This window comes from Procambarus clarkii, chromosome 36, assembly GCF_040958095.1.
Source record: "Procambarus clarkii isolate CNS0578487 chromosome 36, FALCON_Pclarkii_2.0, whole genome shotgun sequence".
Taxonomy (NCBI): domain Eukaryota; kingdom Metazoa; phylum Arthropoda; class Malacostraca; order Decapoda; family Cambaridae; genus Procambarus; species Procambarus clarkii.
Genome location: NC_091185.1, coordinates 26,986,567 through 27,012,938, shown reverse-complemented (window position 1 = coordinate 27,012,938; position 26,372 = coordinate 26,986,567). Strand labels below are relative to the sequence as shown.

The window sequence follows — 26,372 nt, the reverse complement described above, 5'->3', positions numbered from 1 at the left end:
CGTGTGCCCCAAAGAATGAGGTGATTTGGTAAAATGCTATGCCCAAGATAACTATCCGAGTGCCGGCGGTGGGGTGGTTCATATAGCCTCGGCTATCACCTCATTTTGTCCGGTCGTGATGGTCAAGTGGATTAAGGCGTCTTGTACATACCAGTTGCGTTGCTTCTGGGAGTATGGGTTCGAGTCACTTCTGGGGTGTGAGTTTTCAGTTGCATATGTCCTGGGGACCATTCAGGCTTGTTCGCATTTGTGTTCCTCACGTGTGCCCCAAAGAATGAGGTGATTTGGTAAAATGCTATGCCCAAGATAACTATCCGAGTGCCGGCGGTGGGGTGGTTCATATAGCCTCGGCTATCACCTCATTTTGTCCGGTCGTGATGGTCAAGTGGATTAAGGCGTCTTGTACATACCAGTTGCGTTGCTTCTGGGAGTATGGGTTCGAGTCACTTCTGGGGTGTGAGTTTTCAGTTGCATATGTCCTGGGGACCATTCAGGCTTGTTCGCATTTGTGTTCCTCACGTGTGCCCCAAAGAATGAGGTGATTTGGTAAAATGCTATGCCCAAGATAACTATCCGAGTGCCGGCGGTGGGGTGGTTCATATAGCCTCGGCTATCACCTCATTTTGTCCGGTCGTGATGGTCAAGTGGATTAAGGCGTCTTGTACATACCAGTTGCGTTGCTTCTGGGAGTATGGGTTCGAGTCACTTCTGGGGTGTGAGTTTTCAGTTGCATATGTCCTGGGGACCATTCAGGCTTGTTCGCATTTGTGTTCCTCACGTGTGCCCCAAAGAATGAGGTGATTTGGTAAAATGCTATGCCCAAGATAACTATCCGAGTGCCGGCGGTGGGGTGGTTCATATAGCCTCGGCTATCACCTCATTTTGTCCGGTCGTGATGGTCAAGTGGATTAAGGCGTCTTGTACATACCAGTTGCGTTGCTTCTGGGAGTATGGGTTCGAGTCACTTCTGGGGTGTGAGTTTTCAGTTGCATATGTCCTGGGGACCATTCAGGCTTGTTCGCATTTGTGTTCCTCACGTGTGCCCCAAAGAATGAGGTGATTTGGTAAAATGCTATGCCCAAGATAACTATCCGAGTGCCGGCGGTGGGGTGGTTCATATAGCCTCGGCTATCACCTCATTTTGTCCGGTCGTGATGGTCAAGTGGATTAAGGCGTCTTGTACATACCAGTTGCGTTGCTTCTGGGAGTATGGGTTCGAGTCACTTCTGGGGTGTGAGTTTTCAGTTGCATATGTCCTGGGGACCATTCAGGCTTGTTCGCATATATATATATATATATATATATATATATATATATATATATATATATATATATATATATATATATATATATATATATATATATATATATATATATATATATATATTTTCCTCGGATCTCAATATCGGGAGTGGATCACGGGTTGTGAGCGTCAGTGGGTGGTGTGGATCACGGGTTGTGAGCAGCGGTGGGTGGTGTGGATCACGGGTTGTGAGCAGCAGTGGGTGGTGTGGATCACGGGTTGTGAGCAGCAGCGGTGAGTGGTGTGGATCACGGGTTGTGAGCAGCAGCGGTGGGTGGTGTGGATCACGGGTTGTGAGCAGCAGCGGTGAGTGGTGTGGATCACGGGTTGTGAGTAGCAGCGGTGGGTGGTGTGGATCACGGGTTGTGAGCAGCAGCGGTGGGTGGTGTGGATCACGGGTTGTGAGCAGCAGCGGTGGGTGGTGTGGATCACGGGTTGTGAGCAGCAGCGGTGAGTGGTGTGGATCACGGGTTGTGAGCAGCAGCGGTGGGTGGTGTGGATCACGGGTACAGTACAGTATATATATATATATGAATTGGATATTTTGAATATGACAACCATTCCGATTGCAAATCTGAGCTGCATACAAGTCTAAGCAAAGAAATATATTGTTGCAATCATTTCAGCTTCGCTCGAATCTAAGCCTGCAACCATCTAGCAAGATCTCTGAGCCCCGTCTAACAGATATAACAACATTTATCAATTTTGAAATGTAAAAATACGAACTATTATCAAGAAAACGAACACTGATCTCAATAGCTGAAACTTGTGTTCCACGAGGAAAGAATACCTGTCATAAGGAGCAGAATTCTTTTATCCTTTGTATGGAACTATGAATCATTGCCTCATAAGATGGAACAGTGCTCTTTCAAAAAACAGTAAATCCTCTTTGAAGTAAGATCAATATATATATTAATGATGAAATGATACTTTCGTAACATGTATTAAATCTTCCTTTTTCTTCACTCAGGAACTAGTGAAGAAACTAGATTGTAAACCATAAACAACCATTAGGATCTGGGAACGTCTTCCTTTGGAACAATTAAACTTTCGTCACGAAAGAAAGAAAATAAACCTATCAAAGACGTGGCTAATAAACACCAGCTCTTCCTTTAGCAAGTAGCAACCTCGTTCAAGAGTTACGTAACAATTCTTTAAGAATCAATTAATACTAATGAACAGGAACGGTACTCAAAACATGTAGCATATCTCTCTCTCTCTCTCTCTCTCTCTCTCTCTCTCTCTCTCTCTCTCTCTCTCTCTCTCTCTCTCTCTCTCTCTCTCTCTCTCTCTCTCTCTCTCTTTCTCTCTTTCTCTTTCTCTTTCTTTCTCTCTCTCTCTCTCTCTCTCTCTCTCTCTCTCTCTCTCTCTCTCTCTCTCTCTCTCTCTCTCTCTCTCTCTCTCTCTCTCTCTCTTTCTCTCTTTCTCTTTCTCTTTCTTTCTCTCTCTCTCTCTCTCTCTCTCTCTCTCTCTCTCTCTCTCTCTCTCTCTCTCTCTCTCTCTCTCTCTCTCTCTCTTTCAGGAACACGCAATACTTCACAGAAAATAAATAATGGATTTCTAAGTAACAATTAACATCGCAGCAACAGTAACCAGCCCACCAGCCAGTAGAGTCAAAATTCTTCACAGACACGAACAATAAGAAGTCCTAGTGACATCACACACAACGTCCATCTCACGTATAAACGCCGGACACCTTATATTGGGTAGGATAGATTACGATGCGTTAGAATAGGTCAGATTGGGTAAGGATGGATTAGGTTAAGGGTGTGTATAGAGCAGAGACGATGGAGCGGGGTACATTCTTATCTCAGATCTAAGGTCTCATCTTCCCTCAGGTATCATCTCTCAGGTCTCACCTTCCCTCATCTCTCACACTGCCAGCAGACAGATCTTAACAAGTCCCTCACAGCCTCTGTCATCTGGGGAAATCTGAACTAATTAAAAGACAAGATCCCACAAGCTTAGAACTGGGAGGAATTTAAGTATTAGTAAACCCAGCTGCAACCGTAAATCCATTGGTCCACCAAGCTATCTAACTTTTCTCACAAAATACTTTTGATAACAAGGAGCGAAAGCAAGTTTACAAACGCTAATAAGAGTTTACATGATTAGTACTCGCCTCTAGCTCTCTATGTCAGGAGAGGAGTTGCTGGCCCACAATGCACCGGGGGATTAGGAAGATGAGTTTAATTAATAGAATTTACACACAAATGGGTTTAATAATCTTCTTTTATGGTTTACGAGCCCCGAATGTCTCTCCCGAATACACACGGCTCGCCTTAGTTGCAAATGCAATGTGCTCAGTTCACCCTTTCGTCAGGTATATGTAAATACGGGAGACAAGTCATTCGGAAAGTTTTCATACTGACGTCGGTGTTCACACAGCCTATGCATGGAATTATACAGGAAGAGGAAGAGAACGAGGACTAGAAGGACAGGAACTAAATGAGAGAAAGTGGGAAGGAGAGAGAGAGCGAGAGAGATAACAATTCCAGAATTTGTAATTGAGAGATTGTAAATATTTAGAAGAAATCAGTGACAAATAATTCTACAAATGGGGGGTATAATGGGTAGAGGGTGGAATGACTACCACAGTGAAGGCATTTCAAATTACACAAAATTAATATTAGATTGAAAAACTAACATAACGTGAGTTCACATAAGTGGATATTTAGGAAAAATGATAACATTGGAAATAACGTCTTTGATAGTAGCATCGCCAAGATAATCAGTAGCAGCATCACTAAAAGAATCAGTAGCAGCATCACTGAAAGAATCAGTAGCAGCATCTCTAAAAGAATCAATAGCAGCATCACTAAAAGTATTAGTAGCAGCATCACTAAAAGAACCAGTAGCATCATCGCTAAAAGAATCAGTAGCAGCATCTCTAAAAGAATCAATAGCAGCATCACTAAAAGTATTAGTAGCAGCATCACTAAAAGAACCAGTAGCATCATCGCTAAAAGAATCAGTAGCAGCATCTCTAAAAGAATCAATAGCAGCATCACTAAAAGTATTAGTAGCAGCATCACTAAAAGAACCAGTAGCATCATCGCTAAAAGAATCAGTAGCAGCATCACTAAAAGAACCAGTAGCATCATCGCTAAAAGAATCAGTAGCAGCATCAAAAAAAGAACCAGTAGCAGCATCACAAGAGAATCAGCAGCTGGAGGCTACTAATTCTCTCGCCTTCAGCAAGGCGAGAAAACAATCATCTCACTGTTAATATAAACAATCACCTTTGCTATATCAACTTGATGCTTCATCAACAAGGAAGGACGCCATTGATCATGGCTCATATAAACAAAATCCACAGTGTCGAGGCTCATCGTCAGCAATAACTTCTGGGACAGAAAGAACTCGGGAGCAAGAACACACAACGTTCACACCAGCAAAGGTTTAAGTAGCTTTCTCACGCCCGTTCAGGCTATCGACGATCATAAATTCCCAGTTCGACTCGAAACTGAACATTTTCAGCCCATCCTCCAAACAAAGACCCAAAAGCGATTCCGTGCATCCGCCAAACCCATGTTTATGCAACCCGTCCTCGACTCAAGTCCATTACATTCAGCGGTCGACCCCACAGACGCATTCATAAATTTTAACATGCTGTTTATTCAAAACGGGAATTTTCTCAAGTATAAATTAATATTATAGTATATTGGCATATTGTGTATACATAGGCATAGGATAGGTTAGGTTAGGTGTTTAGGTTCTGTTGGCGATTATTTGTATTTGTAGTACGTGGGTGAAGCATTTATAGTGTTGTGATTCGAACAAAATTCGTCAGTGAAGCACTTGTTCCGGATATGTTCGAACGTCAGCAGTTGTGAGTCGTGTGCAAACCACTTTTCATTCATAAACAGGGGGTTTGGCGGGTGCATGGAATCACTTTTGGATCTTTGTTTGGAGGACGGGCTGATCAATTCCCAGTTCGACTCGAAGCTGAACATTTTCAGCCCGTCCTCCAAACAAAGACCCAAAAGTGATTCCGAGCATCCGCCAAATCCCTGTTTATGGATGAAAAATGGTTTACACATGACTCATAACTGCTGACATTCGAACAATTCCGGAAAAAGTGGTTCACTGACGAATTTTGTTCGAACCACAACGCTCTAAATGCTTCACTTACGTACTACAAATACAAATAATCGCCAAGAGAACCTAAACACCTAACCTAACCTAACCTATGCCTGTATATGCACAATATGCTAATATATTATAATATTAATTTGTATTTGAGAAAATTCCTATTTTGAATGAACAGCATGTTAACATTTTTTAATGCGTCTGTGGGGTCGACCGCTGGATGGAAAGGACATGAGTCGAGTACGGTTTGACATTTTATCACCGTAAGACAACGTTTTATTGGTGTCTGTCTATAAGTTCATGCATTTTCATTAGGGAACAATAGCACGTTAATCCATAAGCATATTAGCGAAGTTTGGTATTTTTGTTCAGATTGCGTTAATTTGGTATAACAATAAACCACATGTGACTGACACGTCGCAACCCATTCTCACACTAGGCTGGTTAAAGCAGCGGCCGTCCTCCCCAGACGCATTCGTAAATTTTAACATACTGTGTATTAAACATTGGTTTGTTCTCATATATAAATTAATATGCTTATTCATATATATTGTATGTATAGTTTGGCGTAGGTTAGGTTAGGTTAGGTGTTTAAGTTCTGTTGGTAAATATTTGTATTTATAAGTTCGTGGGTGAAGCATTTCAACCCGTCCTCGACTCAAGTCCATTACATTCAGCGGTCGACCCCACAGACGCATTCATATATTTTAACATGCTGTTCATTCAAAACAGGAATTTTCTCAAGTATAAATTAATATTATAATATATTAGCATATTGTGTGTAAATAGGCATAGGTTATGTTATGTTAGGTGTTTAGGTTCTGTTGGTGATTATTTGTATTTGTAGTACGTGGGTGAAGCATTTACAGCGTTGTGGTTCGAACAAAATTCGTCAGTGAAGCACTTGTTCCAGATATGTTCAAACGTCAGCAGTTGTGAGTCGTGTATAAACCGCTTTCCTTTCATAAACAGGGGGTTCGGCGGCTGGATTAAAGAGCTAGGATATTAGTATGCGAGAACGGGTTGTATTTCGGCGATATGCTGGATCCGGATTCTCGAGACAGTTACTCAAGCACTTACGAACCTGTACATCTTTTCTCAATCTTTGGCGGCTTTGTTTACAATTAATAAACAGTTAATGAACTCCGAAGCACCAGGAGGCTGTTTATAACAATAACAACAGTTGATTGGGAAGTTTTCATGCTAGTAAATTGTTCAATAAAGGTAACCAAAGCCGTCAAAGATTGAGGAAAGATGTACAGGTTCGTAAGGAGTAAAGGTGAGAAGCGAAAGTGTTTACATGGGAAGGGAACTTTCAGGAGTAGACGCCAAGCCATTACGACTATATAGCACTTGGTGGGGATCAGGATAAGGATTTTGGGATGGGACGGGTGTAAGAATGATAAAGGGAAATATAAAAGATGGGATGAAGGGTAAACCTGAATATGGAGAAAGGAGGGGTGAGAAAGGGGGGATGAAAGATAAGGATTAAATACAAAACGAAGAGATTTGAAAGAGAGATTTTTAACGCTACCACAATTGTAATCTTAGTAAGTATTTTCTTTACCACCAATGTGCAAATGTACAAACCATTAACTACGAACTGCGCTCATCCATTCAGCGAGAATCTCTGCAGCGTAATCCACAGGAGGGAAGTATTAGAGGCAGGAGTACTGGGGCAGCCCGTTCTCCTAAGGTTTGCTTTAAGAAAATGGTCAATTTAAGGTGGTCTCTCCTAGCCTCCCAGAGAACCCTAAACAGAAAACATGACAGTTCGTCACTTTCGCGAGCCGCTTCCATTTTCTAGTACGACAATTGATGGTCGACTCCTGGTTCAACCTTGACGACTAGCGGACCTCTGGACACCACCTCGGCCTTGGAGCCGCTGGATCACGTTCTGTTTTCGCGTTTTGGCTTTGCTACTGCCGTTTGGCACCTCTATACAACGGTCCGGCTGTACGACGCCTGGGGCACATATCGCCTTGGGTCGTGGGATTGTTGATAGATTTTTTTTACGTGTTCTGGCTGGTTCTCCCGGCGGGGTGACGGTGTCCGTCGCCGGCTTGACCGACGGGTGCCGGGGATTGGAGGTCTTGGTGGGCTCCTGGTGTGCCCTCAGGCGGTGGTGGGCGGCTGGCTTCTGTTCTGCCGGGGGGCACTGGATAACTTTTGCGTTTTAGTTGGGGCCGAGTTTTTGGTTTTGCTACCTGGTGTTCTCTGTGTGGAGTGGGGCCGGTGCTTGTCACCCTGAGGGACTCCTGGGACTCCACAATCATTTGCCTGTCTGGGTTTCTTTGCCGCGAGGCATATTAGTTTCCAGTGATTGGCGTCACTCGTTTCGCGATTTGGCTTGGCGTTTCACCTATCCTGACTTCGCGATTAACTCTTAACAGATACGCCGGGGCACATCCGATCCCACGATCGTCGTCGCCTCCTAAATCAACAACAACAACAACAATTGTTGGTCTTATGTAACGCATACGATCGAAAAGCGATGTTCTTTGTAGGGTGCAGGTTGTGTACCGTGTTTATGCTATGATACGGGATATTTGTCTGCCAAGAACCACACGAACACCCATGAACACCGCCACCACCACTGTTGATAAGTGCCTTATGACTCGGTCATGATTTCAGAGTAGGTCCAATGATATGAGTCATGACCTGAAACAGGTGATGACCTGAAGCCATGAGCAGGAGCTCTATGACTTATTTTTTTTTTATATTTGAGGCAAATATTTCATTAAGTATTAATCTCTTCAGTTGGTGGATGCTTATGTCACTAATCTTAATTATTACTGGACTTGGAGAAGTACTACAGAAGGTCACAAGAATCAAGTAAGTCCCAGATGATATACTCAGAATTAAATACTGAGGTAATTCACTAAAATACCACATGAGACTTTAACACACAATGTTTTAAATGTCAGTAATATCCTTCTGTAAGATACTTAACACGTGGGAGGCCAGTGGGGCGATTCGCTAACACGTACACAAATCAGACACAATTATCTTGACTATCTTCTGTCACGGCTCAACTAAGATAAAATGGCTCCTAGTCGTCTCTCATGTCTATTCGCACTCTACACGCCGACACTAACCACGCCAGCACTCCAAACTCCACACAAACTCAACCCCAAGATTTTGACAGCGAAGTGACCCTAGGATTCCGCCTCTTGGGCCAAAACGCCGCTGTTTCTTATGAAGTTTCTTAGCAGTCTCCGTGGTGTAGTGGTAAGACACTCGCCTGGCGTTCCGCGAGCGCTATGTCATGGGTTCATATCCTGGCCGGGGAGGATTTACTGGGCGCAATTCCTTAACTGTAGCCTCTGTTTAACGCAACAGTAAAATGTGTACTTGGATGAAAAAACGATTCTTCGCGGCGGGGATCGTATTCCAGGGACCTGCCCGAAACGCTACGCGTACTAGTGGCTGTACAAGAATGTAACAACTCTTGTATATATCTCAAAAAAAAAATGAGAAACAGCTTGAAACCAGTTACGTGAAATTGGACAATATCACTAACAATTCCTCTGTTGACTAAGAGGGGAAGGAGGGGGTACGAGGAGGGGAAAGAGAGGAATGACACCTACAAGTACAGCCCCCCCTGACCAAACTAGACGAGGAGGAGGTGATCTCATACGAGCAGACCTGTTGACCCGCTTAATCTTTAACAAGCACAGCTGTATGACTTCATCTTGTCATACAGCTGTGACTCACATGCAGTGTGACTCACCATAAATGTTAAAGTACCTTGTATAGTGACTGTTGTGAACCTCTTTTTGAATCACTTGTGATATAAAAGGATAATTGATATATGTATATGTATTTGTGTAAATGATTGTATACATATGTACATGTGTATGTAACATTTAGGATTTTGTAACTCGCGTCACAATCTTGTGATGCGAGTTACGTTATTCACTTGCATTCACTTGCTTAGCTAAATTTATTATTATTATTATTATTAACATCTTTATTGACAAAATTAATTGTAGTTTTGCCTAATCTGAGGATTTCAATTAAGCCTTATTATAGTAAGGATAATGCTGGTATTCACTGCTAAACGAACTATGGGGTTCAGTTCCTGAACCCATTATGCGCCTCTATAACCTATCCCACCACCGCCCACGGGATGGGTATGGGGTGCATAATAAAGCAAGAAACTGAATGGTCTGTTATAACTCATGTGTCATCATGCCACAGGTCGACCAGCGCCCAAGCTGACGTGGTGGGCAGGCCACAAGGAGGTCCGAGGAGAGGTGAGTGAGAGCCCCGGAGAGGTGCTCAACACCCTCACTGTACCCTCCCTCCAGCGTCACCATCTGGACCAGTCCTTCATCTGCCAGGCCACTAACGCTGAGCTCGCTGTCCCCGTCACAGCCGCCGTCACCATCGACATGACCTGTGAGTCCTAGTCTGATTCTCTTTAAAATATTATGTGACAATGATGGTTTAGAGTTTATATTCTTGCTATGCCACTAGAAGGTGTTATTGTATTCGCCGGAGGTTCTTACTGGGAGACACATTGCCTGAGTCAAGACTTTCAGTAACTGGTTCACAATCACAAGGTCTCCTAACTCTCTTGATTGTTAGGAGAGTTAACTCTCCTAACTCTTGTCCAAGTTAATGGCAAATATTTCAAGTCTTTCTTTTTCATCAGGGATTCTAGGAATTACTTTTTGCGTTATCAAGTCACCCTGTAAGTTTCTTTTTCCCCGGGTGATATCTTATTGTTCGCTCTGCCTATCCTCGTAGATCAGTCCTCAAAGTTCATCGATAATCCTTGTAGTAAATTATTAGACTTTCTTTAGTAATGTTTTGTCGTGTTTCAGGGAAAGATTTGACATTGGAGTTGCATATTTAAATGCTGATGTAACATGAGTAGTTTCAACATGAGTTGAAGACTAGTCGAATGTTCCAGAGCTTTCCATACGCTGCTGATGTTTTCCGGTTAATATGTGCCCTCGGTGAAAGACATGCGGTTCTATCTGCTCACAGAGCTTCATGTGTTTTGTGAGACTGAAGCATTTGCTTTACCATCACCATTCTCTCACCATCTCATTATCTGGTCAAGTTTCCACGTTAAGCACTTTGCATTCCTCTTCTCTTCTGACGCCTCAACTGACATGAAAATACTACGTTGTCAGTTATGCCAACGCCATATATCAGGAAACTTATGGCTTTTATGAAGACTAAAACACACACCAGAAAATGAAGCGACGACGACGTTTCGGTTTGCCCTAGACTATTATTAAGTCGATTGTGGCCTTTAGCTCAGGTCCTCGTGAAACTGCATATATAAATTCTCTTCATTCCTACCACTCCAGTCGCACTACTGCTCTTAGAGTAAACATTCCTGTTGGCAAAGTATTCCCACAACCATTCCACAGTTACCACAATTTTGTGAATTTCTTTCCTGGATGGAACAATGCCAAACGTTTTCTAGATGTAGGCGAATATGCAGTCTTCCATCCTTCTCTTAACGCTGGACTCATTGAGAACTTGTCGTAGTGTATAAGTGATAACGATTCTGGCTTGTAGATACGTGCCTTTCGTCTTTCTCTATTTGTATATGTTGTTATGATGTTAGTTTTCTTACAGTGAATCAATGAACATCACTGAGAAAGATTTGTTCAGATCTCGAGCTGTAGACGGTATAAAAGGCAGCACTCTCACCTCAGCTGCCAGCGGGGGCGGACGTGTCCGCTCTGCTACTCCACAAGACATCACAATTGCGACCCGTAGAGGGGGGAGTGGGGGTAGCTTATGGGAACATGTATCTGGCGACATGCGTCACTAAGGGCTTACTTCACGAATGACCATGCATTCACCAAAAGTTAAATTCTGCAAACCTTCAACGCCGTCACGGCCACTACACCCCTTGACATTCGACAGGAGGGAGTGGGAGTTACTCACTTCTATGACCAAGAGGAGGCTCTAAACCAACTTCACTTACATACTGCCCTGAACCGCGTGCGGCGCACATCGAAATCACCTTTCCTCAGCGTTACTGCGTTGAGAGAACAATCTTTACCAGGGAATTCAGCACATGGATCGCGGACCGGGATGTCGATGAAATTGTACACGGTATTGACGTCGAAAACCCTGCCATGATAACGACCATCAGCGAATCCGACCAATCATGAAACTGACCCTCAGCTAAACGGCCAAAGCGACGCTTGCCAGCACACAAGGGATCAAGTGCTTTGGAATCAAGATTCCACCGTGCCAGATTAATTAAGATGGAACGTTACTACGAAACGTGTCAATGCTACAAATTCTGCCAGTACTCGCATCCGACTAACAAATGCCCAGAACGCGCCGCCAAATGCAGCATCTGCGCCCAAGACTACCACTAGACAACCTACAAAGCTGATTTCTAGCGCTGCTTCCCACGCGATGGTAGCCGCGATATCACACCGCTGCCCAAAACGACAGGATGCAATTACAAAAAAAAAACGGATGGAATTCACGACAGCCTCCACCTCCTCAAGCACCTCGGCCAACACCAACCACAACTGCACCTCCTACCAGCCGACCAGAAGCCTGAATACCTTCAACGAGCCAGAGGCAGTGTTTCCCACTCCAGCACTAATGACTTCAGCAAAGACGACACTTGCTTCAGCTCCAACCACCGTCGGACCTCCCTCGACCTCTCCCGCCAACAACCCATCTGAAGTTTCCGGAGGAAGTGCTGCCTGGACATGCTGCCAGCACTACCAACGCTCCGACAACAGCTGCAGCCCCACCTCCTTACACTAGAGAACTACTCACCAGGTACCAGTCACTACTAAACCCCACAACGAACGCCACATCGGATCCCGACGAATCTTCTGATAAAGAACTCTCAGTCGGGGACTCATCCCCACCCCAAGGACTCACCACCTTCAGTACTGAGGACCACCGACTTAAGAACATTTTAGCGCGCTTGGATGACAACTCTACAGTATCTATACGTAGCAAGACGATGATGAAGAAGAACAAGCCATAACAGGCTTCCATGCAAGCCACCACTGAGAGCCAAGACGAACACCGACACGACTAGCCACTGCTCGCCAGCCCTCAAGCCACCCTAAACGGCGCGCAGACTTTCAACGACGAAAAATTATGTCTATAGTATGAAAATACAGTATCACAGCGACTGCCATTCCACAGTGGACAGGCCACTGAACTGTCTTCCTCCTGGACGAAGTCCCCTTTCCTGTTTCCTGAGATTTTATCCTTTCCCTCATGTTTCTTCGCTCCCCAGCTTGCCAAATCCATTGGTTCTGAAAACGCCAAAACTCCAGCTACATCACTTAGTGTGTGTGTGTGTGTACTCACCTAGTTGTACTCACCTAGTTGTGCTTGCGGGGGTTGAACTCTGGCTCTTTGGTCCCGCCTCTCAACCGTCAATCAACAGGTGTACAGGTTCCTGAGCCTACTGGGCTCTATCATATCTACCCTTGAAACTGTGTATGGAGTCAGCCTCCACCACATTGCTTCCTAATGCATTCCATCTCTCAACCACTCTGACATTATAAAAGTTCTTTCTAATATCTCTGTGGCTCATTTGGGCACTCAGTTTCCACCTGTGTCCCCTAGTGCGTGTGCCCCTTGTGTTAAATAGCCTGTCTTTATCAACCCTGTCGATTCCCTTGAGAATCTTGAATGTGGTGATCATGTTCCCCCTAACTCTTCTGTCTTCCAATGAAGTGAGGTTCAATTCCCGTAGTCTCTCCTCGTAGCTCATACCTCTCAGCTTGGGTACTAGTCTGGTGGCAAACCTTTGAACCTTTTCCAGTTTAGTCTTATGCTTGACTAGATATGGAGCCGCATACTCCAGGATTGGTCTGACATATGTGGTATATAATGTGCTGAAAGATTCCTTACACAAGTTTCTAAAGGCCGTACTTATGTTAGCCAACCTGGCATATGCTGCTGATGTTATCCTCTTGATATGAGCTTCAGGGGACAGGTCTGGCGTGATATCAATCCCCAGGTCTTTCTCTCTCTCTGATTCTTGAAGTATTTCATCTCCCAAGTGATACCTTGTATCTGGTGTCCTGCTTCCTACCTCTATCTTCATTACATTACATTTGCTTGGGTTAAACTCTAACAGCCATTTGTTCGACCATTCCTGCAGCTTGTCCAGGTCTTCTTGAAGCCTCAAGCTGTCCTCCTCTGTCTTAATCCTTCTCATAATTTTGGCGTCGTCAGCAAACATTGAGAGGAATGAGTCGATACCCTCTGGGAGATCATTTACGTATATCAGAAACAGGATAGGTCCAAGTACAGAGCCTTTTGGGACTCCACTGCTGACTTCACGCCATTCTGAGGTCTCACCCCTCACTATAACTCTCTGCTTCCTATTGCTTAGGTACTCCCTTATCCACTGGAGCACCCTACCAGTTACTCCTGTCTGTTTCTCTAGCTTATGCATCAACCTTTTACGGGGTGCTGTGTCAAAGGCTTTCCGACATTCCAAAAAATGCAGTCCGCCCACCCTTCTCTTTCTTGCTTAATCTTTGTCACCTGATCGTAGAATTCTATCAAGCCTGTAAGGCAAGATTTACCCTCCCTGAACCCATGTTGATGGGTTGTCACGAAGTCTCTTCTCTCCAGATGTGTTACTAGGTTTTTTCTCACAATCTTCTCCATCACCTTGCATGGTATACAAGTTAAGGACACTGGCCTGTAGTTCAGTGCCTCTTGTCTGTCACCCTTTTTAAATATTGGTACTACATTAGCAGTCTTCCATACTTCTGGTAGGTCTCCCGTTTCCAGTGACACACTATGGAGAGTGGCAAGCAAAGTGCTCTTGCACACTCTTTCAATATCCATGGTGAGATTCCATCCGGCCCAACAGCTTTTCTCACATCCAGCTCCAATAGGTGCTTCTTGACCTCATCTCTTGTAATTTCGAACCTTTCCAAGGTCACCTGGTTTTCACCTGGTTTGCTGCCACCTCTCCTAGCGCCGTGACTTCTCCCTGTTCTATTGTAAAGACCTCCTGGAACCTTTTGTTGAGTTCTTCACACACTTCTTTGTCATTCTCTGTGTACCTGTCCTCGCCCACCCTAAGTTTCATCACCTGTTCCTTCACTGTTGTCTTCCTCCTGATGTGACTGTGTTTTGGTTCGGTCTTGGCTTTATTAGCTATATCATTTTCATACCTTTTCTCAGCTGCTCTTCTCACTAACGTACTCGTTCCTGGTTCTCTGGTATCTCTCTCTACTTTCTGGTGTTCTGTTATTACGGAAGTTCCTCCATGCCCTTTTGTTCAGCTCCTTTGCTTTCATACATTCCCTATTAAACCACGGATTCTTCCTTTGCTTCTCTGTTTTTTCCTGTTGGGCTGGGACAAACCTGCTTACAGCCTCCTGACATTTTTGCGTGACATAGTCCATCATGTCTTGTACGGACTTGGTTCTGAGTTCTGTGTCCCAATGTATATCCCATAGGAATTTATTCAACTCCTCATAGTTTCCCTTTCGGTACGCCAGTCCTTTGTTTCCCAGTTCTTTTTAAGGGGTCATAATTCCTAGGTCAACCAGGTACTGAAAGCTCAATACACTATGATCACTCATTCCCAAGGGGGCTTCCAACTTAACTTCCCTTATATCCGACTCATTTGGGGTAAATATCAGATCAAGCAAGGCTGGTTCATCCCCTCCTCTCGTTCTTGTCGGTCCCTTGACGTGTTGACTTAGAAAGTTTCTTGTTGCCACATCCAGCAGCTTAGCTCTCCATGTGTCTGGGCCTCCATGTGGGTCTCTGTTCTCCCAATCTATCTTTCCATGGTTGAAGTCGCCCAAGATTAGTAGCCTGGATCCGTTCCTGCTAGCCACAGAAGGTGCTCTCTCTATTATATTGATGGTGGCCAAGTTGTTTCTATCATATTCCTGTCTGGGTCTTCTGACATTCGGTGGGGGGTTATATATGACTACTACTATAATTTTCTGTCCTCCAGATGCTATGGTGCCTGATATGTAGTCACTGAAACCTCACAGTTCTGAATTACCATCTCTTCGAAACTCCAACCTTCTCTTAGTAGCAAAGCTACACCACCTCCTCCTCTCCCTTCTTTCTCTTTCCTCAGTACATAGTAGCCCTGTGGAAACACTGCATTTGTTATCGTGTTTGTTAGCTTTGTTTCTGTGAGTGCTATTATGTCTGGGTTTTCTTCTAGTGCTCATTCTCCGAGTTCACTTGTTTTATTTGTAATTGCATCTATGTTAGTGTACATTGCCTTGAAGCTCACTTTCTTCAGTTCATTTTCTTGTCCCTTTCTTGGCGAGCATTCTGCTGGGTTGGGAAGCTTTTCAGTGGGTGAGATGATCTGTGAGGTGGTTTGCAGGGTCTCAGAGGAGTTTGGGGTGAGGGGTTGGGGTTTCAGGGAAGGTGGGACAGGTAGGGAGTGTGTGTGTGTGTGTGTGTGTGTGTGTGTGTGTGTGTGTGTGTGTGTGTGTGTGTGTGTGTGTGTGTGTGTGTGTGTGTGTGTGTGTGCAGCTGTGTGTAAATACCTGATTATATTTTCCTAATTGAAGTTATAGGGCAAAAATTTAATCCCAACACATTTAATACTAACAGGGACGGAGACCATGTTGTTAATACATTTGATGGGAGAATTTATTTTTAGATTTCTTAAATCTTACATAACACTTTAAATTTTTTTAAATTAGATCTCTCTTCGTAAATCCACTGTCTGAGACCCTGAATTAATTTTTCTCACGCATTTGGACAAATCTAGTGTATCTAAATACATTTTATATATAAATCCCAATGCTCTATATTTTAACATTTCAGTCTCATAGAAAAATATTAATGGCAGAGTTTATGGACTTAAATTCTATCCGGAAGTTAGCTGTCATCTCAAAAGTTTCACTCATGTTCTACTTCCAGGATTCAGGGATGACATATGACCAGAAAAGGTCACCAATGACTCCGTTCCTTGTCCAACTTCACTGTGGTCATTACAAAGGCAACTTGACCTGTGGTCGCTCTTTCCCAAATGTCCATTAAATGTCATTTGTTCACATTAGATTTCATCTGCGCTCGTTCACTCTAGTCCCTCAGCAGTCCAGGTAATGCTAAGGGTGAAAAGCAAACTAAATTTTCTAAGGATTTTTTTTTAGTTTTGTCGGGGATAGGAAGCCTGTGCGGGCATATAAAACATATGTGAGCTCACATATATATATATATATATATATATATATATATATATATATATATATATATATATATATATATATATATATATATATATATATATATATATACACATATATATATGAATGTATCGAGGTTCCCTCAAGGTTAAACTACTGACCTGACCCTGAATACAACCGCACAACAGTTATTAACTCCCAGATAGCTATTATTGCTAGGTAAACAGGGGCATCAGGTGAGAGTAATAGTTCCCAGCCATTTTTATACTGCCCCGCAGGTTTCACTCCCGGAAAAAACTGCTGACATGACGCGAATTTTTCCTGAACACGAGATGTTATGCTGAAAAATTTAGGAATAAATTTACACTTTTATTGACTGAATAAGCGTTTGATTTTTGAGTTCGTGGTAACAACAATATTAATAAATAGCCTTTAAAATAAACATGCAGTTGAAATATCACTAGGTACACAATGAATGGAGAATGGGTGAGCATTGTTAGACGTAAATGGTATCGAGGGACAGTTTAATTGGAGGATAGCGCAGACGGTCGAGAGGATCACAGGGAATAGATCACACAGAGCTGATAATGGATCACTTAGGATAGATGGTGTATAGTGGAGACTGGCTCAAGCAGAATTGATCACGCGGGGGAGGTGAAGACAGGGATTACAAGGGATTGATCCATGGGAGTGGAGCCTGGATCACATAACATTGATCAGTCAAATGTGTTGAGAGCTTTACCACTAAGAATGGTTCGGCAAAATGTTGGTGAGTTTTGCAAACGTCTTAAGAATGAAGTTAGTGAGTTCCAAGTTTTAATTGCACAGGATGACACTAAGTTTTAGTTTTAATTAAAGTTTGCTAACTTTGCTGCATATGAAATATTTAAAAGTCTTTGTGCCTAATGCTTAATTATCTATCTCAGGTGCTAAAATGAATTTACGCTCAATAAAAAGATCCTTATAGACACTGTTTATTGAGTTCCTTTTCCTTATTCATTTAAAGTATGAGAAATATTACATGTATTTTTAATAAATGAGTAATTAACTTCCATTATTGTGATTTTCAACAAGGTTTTCTACTAGATTTTCTACTCTGTTATTAATTATCAGATTCCCAATATTTGTGGTTTGCTTACAATGAGGTAAAGCAAATATGTAATGTATATATGAATTTGAGTAAATAATTAAGGAAACTCATCTTATTCTCTAGTCAATGTTCGCACATTAACATTCATGTTTTCCTCATTTCATAAAGATAACTTTAATAGGAAGAACAAATTATTTCCTTGAATAAACCAGCATATAAATGTTCATGACTAATATAAAATGCAAAAGTATAAAAAACGAGAAAAATATTGCTATTATTATTAACATCTTTATTGACAAAATTAATTACAATTTTGCCTAATCTGAGGATTTCGATTAAGTCTTATTAAAGTGAGGATAATGCTGGTATTCACTGTCACGCAGGACAGAGGGTCATACACAAGACAATAGGTCTAAACTGTAGGCGGAAGCACATATATAACATGGTTACAATAAATGTTTTAATGTATGGATATGTGAAAACAACTTTCTATTGTGCACTGCCACACAAGGGCAGGGATGGGTTCATAAGTGATACAGCTTAGAAGTAATATAAATAATAATTGTTTTTCATTCTTTAAAATGGACTAGCAAAAATTAAGATAAATTGTCAGGATGTCGTCCAGAACACCTGAGTAAATGAAATAGTTACACAGTTGGTGGTACAATTTGCTAAGGGGGTGTAAAGTCTCTTAGGGTTTCACATTCAACAATATTGTGTTCTAGTGAATGCATTAAAGGTTTATCGCAGAGTTTACAATCTGAGTATTCTGGTCGTTGCTCAGCCTCACTAACCTGCCAGATGTGCCTATAGCCAAGGCGAATTTGCGCAATGACTACATCACATTGCCTGGTCCGGTTACTGTGCTGACCATACAAATACCTATTATTACAAAACTTGTCATAACTTTTAATACTGCAGCTTTCAGGTCTCTGTGCATTTCTTAGCTCTTCTAAATCTGAATTAATTTCTTTAATTTGTATATTTCTAATAATTGCATTAGATAGTCCAAAGTCATAATCAATGTTTTCTTTCCTGCAAGCCTCATTGGCCAATCGATCTACAAAGTCATGTTTTCCAACTCCAACATGGGATGGGATCCACACAAATTTGATACAGTAGTTATTACCATTGACAAAAATTACATTCCATTTAATATTACGTGCTACTTCAGACATAAATTGTGATGCGTTATTTAAGGACTGCAGAGCACTTTCAGAGTCACAGAAAATAACTCCACCTCCACTGAGCTTAAGGTATGCAGTGGCTAGATGCATGCGCAATAGCTCGGTCTATGTCGTGCTTGCCCAGTTGTTCAGTTCAATTACAAGGCCTAGATGTAGTACAGAATGATGCCATGCGCATCATCCTGGGTTGTCCTAGAACTGTCAGAATTGTTAACATGAGAAAGGAACTAAAATTACCTTCCATTTACGAAAAAATAGTTCTACTTAGTACTATGTTTTGCGCCAAAACTTTGAAAAATAATGGTCCCCTAGCTGTATCCAAATTAAATTGAGATCCATTCTAAACAATTCTGATTGTTCTCTCACTCCGCCTCAAAAAGTTCCTTACAGTGTGTGGCTCAGTTGTTGTGCCTATAATCTTCTGAAACTGAATGTGTCTCTTAATCCTGATAAAACAGTTCACTATATTCCCCCCTTGGAAAGATGTGGAAGTCTCTTTGCATTATACCCCAATTCAGTGTAAAACAAATGTATAACACTGAAATTTTGAGATGTATAGCATTAGAAGCTATTGACAGTCATCTTCAAAATCTCAAACCGACTGAATCCTATGCTTTTACTGATGGCACTGTGCAGTTAGGCACTGGTAGAACAGGTTGTGCATGTGCAGTATATAAAGGGAATGAATTGATCATGTCTAGTACACAGAGAAAAATATTACATATGATTACTCTATATAGCAGCGAAAGATGTTTCCTTTACTATAAATATACAGTAAATATACGGGTGAGCAGAACTGCAAGTTACAGCGCTGCATATTTATAGAAAGCCAAGGAAATCGAGATGGATGATGGACACTTCACAGCCAAAACCTGGCACTAAAGAGTTCGGATCCTCAAGGCAGTCACTTGCTGGATTACAGACAGCAATTATGAAGTAAACAGATCTGAGCCGGAAAGCATTACAGCCGGGTTCTGGAACCGAATACACAAAATACAAAAACCTGAATCCAAACTGAAGATACTACATACATAAGCAGTTACAGTCGAGATTACTGTGTCCCATGGACAAATCTATTAAAAATTTAGCAATTACTGAAGAATACGTGAAAGGCCATCGTTCAACAATTGACAATGCTTTATAATTTTGATATAAATAAGGCAGCGAAGTGAATGGCGTCAACTTAAAAGTCACTTAAGCAAGAAAGGAAACTATCTGGAGACACCGCTGAAGCTTATTTGGCTGTATAACACCTGAAAGAAATACTATTACAGAAGGAAGCTCTTGCAATCCATGCTTTTAGAGAGCGTAAAGATTTGTGTCACACGGCACTAATATTTGCGTGCTCTAAATGTCTGATTAACAATCGCAAAAGGTTAATCCACACTTTCTGACTTCAGTTCTAATATTTCTAGCAAACTCTCAGATAACGAATTTGACCAATGGTTTCCTTGGATAAACTTTATATAGAAAAACATGAAAGTTCAAATAGGGTGATGCCCTACGCCTGCTTCTCTTCAGTTTAATTAAATATATCACAATTCACAGAGTGAGGTTAACAAATTTATTCAGTGTCAATGGTATGCAACAAAATTGGTGGTAGAAATACAAAGATTCGAATAAAACATATAAAACGAATAACACATACGAGAAATGTCTTTCAAAGACATTTATGGTGTGTGATGTTAGTGCTATAGGTCATTAGTTGTTTGCCTCTACTTTATTTCCTCCTTTATGAAGTGACGCTATCTTTGCTGTTTTAAGTATGTCGGAGACAACACCAATACCTTTGCTCCGTTTCCAGATAATCTGCTGAAATATCTTAAATCAACTAACATTCATTTATTTGTACTTGCCAGTGTTGAGCTTCAGCTCTGTTCCAAACCAAATCCTGATTGAGTATGATAGACACAGTACCTCATTGTCACTTTCATGACCATGGTTTAATTCCATTTCTTGTCTGGAGAATATTATCGCATTATACACAAGAGGGAATATGGAGCTTGGCCAAGACCATCCAAATTACTAACCAAAACCCAGACCGCTCACACTGCAAGGTTATGTCTTTATAGACATAGCCTTGCAGGCCCGTCCTAGGCGTCTAAACACCTACTTTGAACAGACACCGTCTCTCCAATTGGTCTAGATGATATATTAAAATATTATAGCATTGTAACTTCTGTAGCTATTCATATGGCATACTGCTTGATAAAAATGGTATTCATATATAAATTATATGAGTTGATGGCACGTTTGTGCTGCAAAGTTTTAATGTACGTTCAATTGTTTTATTAATATATGAAATAGATGTTGTATTAAATATAGAGCTCGTAATATTATCTTATAATCATAATAGTAATTTAATGTAATATTCCATCAAACAAATTATAGGGTTTAGAACTGTTTGGTCTGAACGGGTTTCATATAGTTATATGTATATATAACAGAGTTTGAGGATTTAGTAAAATGTTATATAAATATGTTTTCAGAATTGTTTAAATTTCCAGTTTAAAACACAAATGATAACTTTTAATGGGTCCTTTTCAAAGCCTATGTTGATATTAATGATATCTGAGTTGTTTATTAGTTTTATAAAGTTGATAATTTTTATTCAAATTACTACCACCTATGAATATGCCACAATAAACATTTTATTTATAATAATATAATAAATTGAAAAAAACTATGCAAAAAATTAGCTGCAAAACCCTTCAGGCACTTGTACGGAATTAATTAATTTATTTTTGTTATTTGTTTCTTGAGATAAAATATTTTAGTCGTTTAAGCGCAGTTATAGTTTTTGAGTCTTCCTGTATGACGAAAGGTTAATCACAAGTCGATAGAGATTGAATGTAACATGAGTGGCAGATTGCATTGCATTGAAAACATATTAATGAAAAAACTAAACTTAGCAAAGCTAACCTTACCTAACTGTTACGACGACTTGGTACAGGGGTAAGGTACGTGGCTGGGACTACCCTAATCGCTGGTTCCAGTCACCTGATTGTTCCAATTAATTATCACACTGATATATATTTCTTTAATATGATTTATTTGTGTATATGTCTACTAATATTATTTTGTTTTTAAAATGAGTTAAAATTCCATAAAGTGACAAGTTTTGTTCAAGATATCTATGCCGTATATATACTTTCGTTCCTAAATACTTGGGTTACTTTCAAGTTTCTGGAAGTTTTACCTCCTTGACATTTAAATTACTTTTCACAAACCTGTTCACCATTTTGATCATTCTAAGTAATCTGTTCCCGCTACCTTATGAACCTATGAATCAGGATGAATATTTCTTCAAATGTCTGAGCTGTGATATTCGATATTGTAAACATCATGACTTTTACAACATCGAAACTCAGAAAAATATTTAGGTCACACTGAACTGAATTTTCCTTTAGGCAGCTTCCCTATCTTGAGGTTATCTTGAAATGATTTCGGGGCTTTTAGTGTCCCCGCGGCCCGGTCCTCGACCAGGCCTCCACCCCCCAGGAAGCAGCCCGTGACGGCTGACTGACACCCAGGTACCTATTTTACTGCTAGGTAACAGGGGCATAGGGTGAAAGAAACTCTGCCCATTGTTTCTCGCCGGCGTCCGGGATCGAACCCGGGACCACAGGATCAGAAATCCAGTGTGCTGTCCGCTCGGCCGACCGGCTCCCTTTCTGCAGTGGGTGATCAGTCACGCATAGAGGGTCATCACGGTGAGTCTAAGGTGATCTTAGACTCATTATTCATTATACAAATTATAACCTCTATTGAATATTCCATTCTCATTGACCCTGTTGCATAAAAAAATGGTGTTAGGATAATTATGGTAAGTCAAATGACTTTGTATAACTTTGTGTTACTAATATAATTTATTTCCTTAATCTTTACTTTATTTTGTGTTAAGTTGACTTAGTTTCCTTGAGAAATACGAGAACCTCTCTGTGACCGTCAGCAATATGTTCCTGTACTCAAGGGAAACTTCAAGCCGTTCTTAGAGCACCATGTTTGTGTCGATAGCAGCCTGTCCTCATCAACAAAGATCAAATGCTCGTTAATCAACTCTTCTAACCGACTGTTTATGAATGAACATCTGTTTACACATGATTCCCAACTGATGATGTTTGTAGGTTTCACGAACTGCGCTTCGTTTACGACCTCTGCTCGAGTCGTTAACGACCTCTGCTCGAGTCGTTAACGACCTCTGCTCGAGTCGTTAACGACCTCTGCTCGAGTCGTTTGCGACCTCTGCTCGAGTCGTTCCCTACCCCTGCTCGAGTTGTTCCCTACCCCTGCTCGAGTCGCGTTAGCGCTTAAACCACTTAATAGAGATACAAATAATCGCCAACAGAACCTAGTCACCTAACCTATATATATATATATATATATATATATATATATATATATATATATATATATATATATATATATATATATATATATATATATATATATATATATATATATATATATTAAGAGAAGCCTTACCACATCCGGTTGTCCAGCTGAGAAAGAGAGTCCCGTTACCTAATGTCCCGCAACTCTAATGAGCCTGTCGGTCGCCCAGACGGAATCACGGTGAACCCCTGGAAGAATGGTAGACAGTTGGTGTGGGACTACACTTGCGTTTCAACTTTAGCCAATACCTATGTTGACTTCAGTGCTACACAAGCAGGAGGAGCTGCCAATCACTGGGAAGCTGCCAAGTCACGTAAATACAGAGACCTTGAGCACCACTACACTTTTGTCCCCATTGCCTCAGAGACACTTGGTGCCTGGGGTAAAAGTGCTGCTACCTTTTTGAAGGAGTTGGGGTCCAAGCTAATCGAAACAACTAGAGACCCTAGAGCTGCCAGTTTTCTTTTTCAGCGCCATAGTGTGGCAATCCAGAGAGGAAATGCTCACTGCATCCATGGTTCCTGCCCGCTATCTGAGGAGCTGGAAGAGCTGTACAACTTGTGACAAGAAGCCTTGTACCCTGCATGTAATCAATATTGTAACTTTTTTTTGTGTAATGACATTTTCAAATAAAGTTAGATAAATATACACACATACCAAAAGAATAGGGGTGGTAGGAGAAGAAAATATCAAAGTGTTTAGTGAGGATCCACAAGGTCTTCTCTGAGTACTCTTTATTTTCTTCTCCGAGGCTATGGGTCCTTACACTTGCACCAGAGGTGGTACCCCTTGTAGGGTTTAAAAAAAAAAAACTGTATTAAACTAAAAAAAAAATTAAAAACTAAATTACATATATATATATATATATATATATATATATATATATATATATATATATATATATATATATATATATATATATATATATGTCGTACCTAGTAGCCAGAACTCACTTTTTGGCCTACTATTCAAGGCCCGATTTGCCTAATAAGCCAAGTTTTCCGGAATTAATATTTTTTCTAATTATATTTTTTCTAATTTTTTTCTTATGAAATGATAAAGCTACCCATTTCATTATGTATGAGGTCATTTTTTTTTATTGGAGTTAAAATTAACGTAGATATATGACCGAACCTAACCAACCCTACCTAACCTAACCTAACCTATCTTTATAGGTTAGGTTTGGTTAGGTAGCCGAAAAAGTTAGGTTAGGTTAGGTTAGGTAGGTTAGGTAGTCGAAAAACAATTAATTCATGAAAACTTGGCTTATTAGGCAAATCGGGCCTTGCATAGTAGGCTGAGAAGTGCGTTCTGGCTATTAGGTACGACATATATATATATATATATATATATATATATATATATATATATATATATATATATATATATATATATATATATATATATGCGTGTGTATATCACGAAAAAAAACACGTGATTAAGAATGTGACAATGTCAGACCACGGAGGAAAAATGAAACAGGAATTTCCTTAAGTACTTTCGTATATTAAATACATCTTCAGAAGGTCAAAGATGTACCTTCTGAAGATGTATTTAATATACGAAAGTACTTAAGGAAATTCCTGTTTCATTTTTCCTCCGTGGTCTGACATTGTCATATATATATATATATATATATATATATATATATATATATATATATATATATATATATATATATATATATATATATATATATATATATATATATATACATATAAATATATATATATATATATATATATATATATATATATATATATATATATATATATATATATATATATATATATATATATATATATATATATATATGATTTTTGAGAACAATCTGTAAACATGATTTTTAATACACAATCTGTAAACATTTATGAATTATGAATGGGCCTTGGGGGATGACGGATCCTTTTCAATGTCCATGTTGATATCAATGATATCTGAGTTGTTTATTAGTTTCATTAAGGTGATCCTTTTAAAAAAAAAGTCCTCACACCTGGCTGCTTTAACGAGCCTGACCTGAGGACGAGTTAATCAAAACAGGATATAATACACAACAACGAAGAGAAACGACGCGATGAGAACTACGTTAATTCCAGACATAGTCTACCCTCTCATATTAGTGTTTCTCTAAATTACATACGTGATTAATTATTTGCAATCAGATCCCCTACAAATGGACTTATATATCGGATTACAAGAAAACTGCTTCCTCACACAAGGCATCTAGAAGAGGATAACGCTATCCCGGGATGATCCACATATTGGTGTATCCCAGACACAGTTGTTTGCTCAGCCATTACCGCTTCCTTGTGTGCTCAGTGGAAATTCCACGAGATCAAAGATAAGCCGATTATGTGAGGATCTTACCCAGGAGTAGCAAATGTTTTTGAATCCTGGTGCATTTGGATTTTTTTTTTCCTGAAGGGTCAAGGAACACCTTTTTTTTCTGCAGTTATCTTTGAGTTTAATTTTAGTTCAGTTATTATTGTGTGTATATACTTTATCTTCAGTGACTGTTGAGTGCATATTACCAGCATATGTTTTTGTGAGTGCTTTCTCTTTAGTTACTGATGTGAGTGCTTTCTCTTAATTTACTGTTGTGGCTGCTTTCCTTTCAGTTACTGTTGTGAGTGCTTTCTCTTTAGTTACTGTTGTGGCTGCTTTCCTTTCAGTTACTGTTGTGAGTGCTTTCTCTTCAGTTACTGTTGTGAGTGCTTTCTCTTTAGTTACTGTTGTGAGTGCTTTCTCTTTAGTTACTGTTGTGAGTGCTTTCTCTTTACTGTTGTGAGTGCTTTCTCTTTAGTTACTGTTGTGAGGGCTTTCTCTTTAGTTACTGTTGTGAGTGCTTTCTCTTTAGTTACTGTTGTGAGTGCTTTCTCTTTAGTTACTGTTGTGAGTGCTTTCTCTTTACTGTTGTGAGTGCTTTCTCTTTAGTTACTGTTGTGAGTGCTTTCTCTTTAGTTACTGTTGTGAGTGCTTTCTCTTTACTGTTGTGAGTGCTTTCTCTTTAGTTACTGTTGTGAGTGCTTTCTCTTTACTGTTGTGAGTGCTTTCTCTTTAGTTACTGTTGTGAGTGCTTTCTCTTTACTGTTGTGAGTGCTTTCTCTTTAGTTACTGTTGTGAGTGCTTTCTCTTTAGTTACTGTTGTGAGTGCT

The 26,372-nt window shown here is 40.6% G+C and overlaps 1 protein-coding gene across 1 annotated transcript in view; it reads left to right on the top strand.

Annotated features, from left to right (window-relative positions):
- LOC123756241 (uncharacterized) overlaps window positions 1-26,372 on the top strand; it is a 579,026-nt gene that overhangs the window by 413,454 nt on the left and 139,200 nt on the right. The window contains exon 4 of the mRNA XM_069336707.1: window positions 9,599-9,799. Within this exon, the coding sequence (XP_069192808.1) occupies window positions 9,599-9,799 (201 nt within the window). The remainder of the gene's footprint in view (window positions 1-9,598; window positions 9,800-26,372) is intronic.